The sequence below is a fragment of the Mytilus edulis genome, chromosome 8 (genome assembly GCF_963676685.1).
Source record: "Mytilus edulis chromosome 8, xbMytEdul2.2, whole genome shotgun sequence".
Classification (NCBI taxonomy): Eukaryota; Metazoa; Mollusca; class Bivalvia; order Mytilida; family Mytilidae; genus Mytilus; species Mytilus edulis.
The window spans coordinates 62,394,368-62,400,587 of record NC_092351.1 but is presented as its reverse complement, the minus strand read 5'-3'; the positions used below and the strand labels follow the sequence as shown (position 1 = coordinate 62,400,587).

Here is a 6,220-nt window from a genome sequence, read left to right as displayed (position 1 = left end):
CGGTATTATAATAAGACAATAAAAGAAATACAAACGGATATTAACCGGTGTAATTTAAAACCTGTTATTGATTTGTTCACTAAAGTTCATTCCAATTTAAATTGTGTAATAAAATTCTCACAATATGCAGACCTACATTCAAATCTTAAACAAAAGCATAATTTAAATACAAACTGATTAAGTTTTTCCAGAAGACACATCTGAAGTCACATTTAAGTTTTGCTATCAAAATAAATGAATTAACTATACAATGTTCAAATGTATTAAATTTCATTCATAATTACCTACTTAACCTACTTTACTTAAGTGATACTCTAAACATCTATCTCACTGCATCTAAGCAGAACAGATAAAATAGTTGGCTTGATTTCCAAGCTACTTTGATGTTCAAAGGGAATTAGGAGAGACTCTCTCCTATACGGAGCTTCATATAAGATAGATGAAGAGACTTTTAACAGGTATCACTCCAAACGTTGGGATGCAAAAAGAGGGGTTAAAAATCCCAGATCTACAGCTATAATGTTTACATCATACTCTCTGAATAATAGCTTATCATAAATTGTATTGAAAGTTTACTGTTTTACAGCGGTTGATCCGTATTAAGTTTCTGTGTAGTGTCTCGAATACTCATTTTTTTTGGTGTGTTTACATTGTTTTTCGTTTTTTGCAATGACATTGCCAATTTCCTAAGGTATTTACTTTATATATTGAACATTTATTAAGGAAGATATTTTAGCAAGCAACAGCAATCAGATTCAGCAGAAAACTTAACACTGAAAATTGCTAATTCAAAATCACTGGACTATGAGCTAGGTAGAAGGGCCTCGAATTAGTCATCAAACAGAAATATATATACATGTTGATAGTAATGCACCTTTATAGACAATATCATTGATCTATCAGAAGAACTTCCTATCAAACTGACTTGAGTAGAAAACTTAACTTTGTTGATGTCTCCACCGCCGCCAATGCTGCCAACAAATTAACCATAAAATTAAGCATGGCTATCTCTTCTCATATCTGATGAGTGAAAATTGAGTAATTAATTGTGATGGTTTTTTGGTATTTCAATGGCACTCTCAATGCCATCTGTTGTCAGAGAGGACACCTGATCTTCAGCAGAGAACTGACTATTCTAGTAAATTAATAATCAGATTATGCAAAGTGCAGGAATCAAGTTCAAAACCTCAGTGTTGACAACTTCAAATGACACAGTACTTGAACAACTAAGGCCGCTTTGTCACCAAGGGTCCCAGTGCAAATTTCTGGTCATGCCCAATTGAAGGAAGATTGAAGGATACTTAAAAACAGTAATGAACCTGACCTGTGATAAAAGACTCAAATCTAATATATAGAGTCTTAAAACTCTATTTGGGTCTTATGTTTGACACAGATAAAACTGCTTATTTGACAAAAAGGTAACGGTCATTACGTAATTACGTTCATCAGTAACACAAAAAACACATTATATTTTTAATTTTATGTTGAAATAGAAATGCATCACAGATTCTTGTTGTGGACGAATACATATATATGAAAAAGCAATAGTGCTTGGCAAACCTAACAATAAAATATAAAATATTGTTAAAAAGGGGAAATAGAACATGATTCTATAAGTGGCTATTTGTTACAAACATTTTTGATTGAAGTTACCAAAAAAACAGTCCTGTTTGAAACAACATGAACAAGAAAAGTTCCTGAATGAAGAAGTTCAACTTATATCTCATAAAATTTAAATTTTTTAAAAATAAATATTTTTCATTGTTTCAAAATTCAGTAGAAAATAGTGGTTGTTTTTTTTAAACCGACAATGTCTAACGGTGGACAATGAGTACACGTAGGAGTAAAAATATATAAATGTTTCAAATCATTAGACACAAACTGTTAGCAAGAATATACTTATTGGGGGAAAAGGTAAAGAATACATTTTTTTTTATGATTGTCATAAAGTTTCAGACATAAAAGTCCTAATCACATTGTTCAACTGAAATAAAATTTTGGAAGAAAGAGATGCTAGATATACATATTATAGTTAAATCTTAATTTGTATTAGAAAAATGGTGGATTGGGTTTAAAATTATTAGGCCTCCATATTAGTTTTGAAAAAAATATCATTCAACTGTCCCACTGGCATGGGAAACCTGACAAAAAGTATTGAGAAAGGATGTTTTAATTTTTTTAAATGTGAATGCTTAAGTAATACAGGTACATGGATTTGCTCTAAAAAAAAGTTCCCAGCAAAAGAACATTTCACATATAGTGCATAGGGCTTAACAAAAAGCACTTTTGTTCATATCATAAAAAAGCAGTGGTGTTAATTGTAACAATTAAAATTTATATACTGTGGATTCATTATTAATCATTGAATACCAATTTTCGTGGGTTATCGTGGGTACAGGTGAACCACAAATTTTCAACGAATTACTTATTTTATTTAGGCTTTGCTCTCAGAGATGAGCAAAACCACGAAATCAAATATCCATGAAAATGCAAGTTTTTCTCAATCCACGAAAATTGATATCCACAGTTTACGACACATTTTTATATCAGCTTGGCACACATGAGGAAATATTGCATAAAATTGTCAAATATAAATAAAATATACTATTACAGTTTCATAGACTCTGAAATATGTACATATATACAAACACTATACAAAACAGATAAGTTAAAAGTGAGTATATATAACATGTACAAAAGCGTACCTCATAATTGTTATCACATTTTTTTTCTTTCATTTGATTAACATAATTATGGACGGAAACAAGACTTGCAATATAAAAAGCCTTCACAAATCTCTTTAAATATTTATCTTTAATAGTAGCAAAATATTATAAATCTATATCGTAATGACCATTTATCAAAATTTTAAGAAGTAATGAACTTTTATTTAACATAACAGCATGTAAAATTAGAATGCACAAGGAACATTTAAAGTTCTTATAATAAATAGTATATTGTATAAATATAATATTGAATTTTCATTTATTAGATTTTTATAACCACAAAAAGTTTTACCTCTAAAACTGTAATTGATTACTTGCTCTGATAAATGCGACATAAAGCAAGAAAAGATCTATCATTCTAAAAACGTACATATAATTCATAATTATCAAATCTTAAAATTACAAAGAAAATAGTTCTATCAAATATAAAAGTGAGGTAAATAATTCTATAAAGTGTCTTAAAGTAACCATGGAAACAAAAATAAACAATTGTGAATAACTAGTATGGTGGATAATTTCTAAGCAGCAGCAGTACTTGAGTGAGATTTGGAGAGATAAACACATAAGTAAGAAATACACACTCCGCATTTATTTTTAATTTCTATAAAATTATGTGCACAAATTGGCTATAAAATCCCATTATAAAAACCTCAATACAGTTATTCTAAAAATGTTTTGTCTCTTCGTTAAAATTAAAAAAAAAATCCAAAGAAATTTCTTTAAATATTTCAATACATTACATTTTTTCCTTCTGCAAAAATAAATGCATTTAATAGACATATCATACAACAATAAATTAATTCTAAACACAATTTTTCAATTTTATATATTGTTTCTTTCATATAAAAGATCAATAATTATGAAACAGCCTGTTGTTTATTGGTAAAAGATTTAAGGCTATTGGTCATCATTTCAGGGTCCATGCCTGACCCAAAAGGATCGTCTTTGTCAAATTTCACTTTGGGAAAATCTGGATTAGGAGGGTCCACAATTTGGGACCATTTTAATGTCTGATAATCTGAGGGTCCTCCTTTGTCTATTTTCTTGATCTTTGTTTTCTCATGGCGTAACCTGAAAGACAGAAACGATAAATAAATATATAATATATTTTATGTATCATGCAGATTAAAATTATTTCTTAACAACAAATCTGATACCCCTGTCATGCCTGTTTTGTTCATAAACTGAATAATAGGTAAATAATAACAAATAAGACAGTCCCTTCCTGTCCTTGCATAAATTGGTAGCTGCAAATTTATTAAGATACAAAGCTGCATGCTTAATATCCAGTGGTAAATTTTATTAATATATTCAGGTTAATCAAACTCATTGTGAATATTTGGTATATCAAACACCACAACACACAAGGAATGTTTCAAAAATATTTAAATTTTTCAGGATTCTGTCAATAACTTCCAAAATGAGTCAAACGATTTTGGGGACATAAAGTTACATTTTGTTTACATTTGAATCCAGAATATTGTTACTAATTTTTTGAATCTTCAAATGTGCAAACGAAACCCTTATGTGCAGATATTTCAACCTATCTATTTTGGACATTAAATTTAATAAAGAGCAGAAAGTCTTAAAATAAAAATCATTTAAGGTGATTTTTCCACAAAATTATTGAGGAAAACTGAACTAATTAAATTATACAGAGTAAAATCAACAATCTAAGGGAGATAACTGGTGAATATTTTCAAAGTTTTTAATTTGATGTAATTTTTTTCAAATTTATAAATTTACTGTTCAATACTGCATTTTATGACTTTTTCTATTTATTATTATTCTTTAAAAGATTCTCTTCCTTTTTATATCCTGTTTATTTTTATTAGGGTGTGTTTTTTCCTTCCTTTTAATGTAAATACATTCTGGTAGTACTGAAAATTAAAAAAAAATATGCTGACAAGAGTTAACTCCCTTACATAATATGTTACTGGATATATTATAAGGCCAAAAAAATGCTGTCCACCTTTTGATTGTAGTTGTGTGAAATCTATTCTTAACACTTATTAAATTATACATCTCTTTATTTAACTTTTCTATTTAATTTTTTTTGTGTCTCAGTCATTAGTTTATATTATATGCAATGTGAGGTTTTGATTGTGTAAAAATTAATGTCAAGTCATTAAAGCAATGCTCAGTGAAATATGGGCAAAGTAGCTGAAAGAACAATGCATAGTTTCAGCTCTCCAAATCTACAAATTAGTATTGACATGACCTTAGAAATTTGGTTATAAAGTGAAAAAATTATATCTTCTATGATGTCCATAGCTAAATTTACCCAAATCTATCTTTACAAGGTAGACAAGAAGCTGTATTATTTGTTAAAGCACTTTGCATAATTTTGGGTTGAACTATGTTGATATAAAGAAAGTATTACTAAACTAAAATTCAAAATTTTGTAGTTTCTTGCAGGATTAAAATCAAACTTCAAAGGAAGTATGATCTATGGGAGACAACTCAAATATTTTTTGAGAGTTTTTTTTATTTGTAAATTTTCACATTTTTCAGTTTTTTTAAAAAGTAACTTTATGTAAAAATGAAAATAAACTGATTTTGACGTTTAAAAATTTTCATATTCTTACAATTGTGGTTTTCTGCCTGTTTATATTCTTTCTACCATATTTTTTTTACATAATTAAAATTTGCCAAATTGAAAATTTCAATAATTTTAGTTGATCAAGAGTAAGCTCCCATATATATTAATATTAAAAGTCTTAAATGTTATGTTCTGTTCCGTCTCATTCTCCATCAAAAATTGTTGTGTATCTATTTATCAGAAGTGGTTTCTAGAAATTCTGTATACAAATACAAAGGGTGAAGTCGAATTTTAAAATGCTTGTTTAAAATAATGCTTACAGCTCTTCTATAAAAGCATGCACGAAAAACATTTGATCAACTTGTTTGCTATGTTTTTTTGGATGTTTGTAAACAACAGGTAGGTAGTCTATTTCAGTCTGTTTACTATATACTGTAATTTAATTGGACAATAAACATTAACTTCATTTCATGTCAATTTTTAGTGTTCAATCAAATCCCAGTATATAAAAACAGACTGAAACTCCGCCTACCTATTTTTTGCAAGCATCCAAGCAAACATAGCAAGCAAATTGATCAAAGGTTTGCTTTGCATGCTTTTAAAGAAGAGTTGTAGGTGTTATCTTGGGTTAATCACAATAATGAAAACATAGCAAGTTGTTTTTTCTGAATTCAAAGCTTTTTAAAAACAATTTAGAGTTAGGTTTCACTGTAGTTATTATTTGTGTAAGGTGTAAATGACCTTTTGCAATTGGTTTACAGTACTTGCTTCTTTTTTTTTTCAAGAAAACCTACCATTTCCCGTGATAATTCTTGGCTTGTTCTTCATCAAGTCCTGTATCTTTGAGGATGCCATTTAGATCTTTGATATCTCTAGCAATTGTTTCATCATCAATATTGATTTGTGGTTTGGCATAAGATGTATATGCTGGCTGTATCTTTGCCTAAAATAT

The 6,220-nt window shown here is 28.5% G+C and overlaps 1 protein-coding gene across 2 annotated transcripts in view; it reads right to left on the bottom strand.

Annotated features, from left to right (window-relative positions):
• Positions 1-1,465: 1,465 nt before the first annotated feature.
• Positions 1,466-6,220, bottom strand: part of LOC139486040 (cilia- and flagella-associated protein 337-like) — a 47,451-nt gene continuing 42,696 nt past the window's right edge. For both annotated transcript variants that reach the window (XM_071270731.1, XM_071270732.1), the window contains 2 exons: positions 6,063-6,211; positions 1,466-3,797 (listed from right to left, as the gene is read on the bottom strand). In XM_071270731.1, coding sequence (XP_071126832.1) covers positions 3,584-3,797; positions 6,063-6,211 — 363 coding nt within the window. In that variant the 3' untranslated portion in view covers positions 1,466-3,583. The remainder of the gene's footprint in view (positions 3,798-6,062; positions 6,212-6,220) is intronic.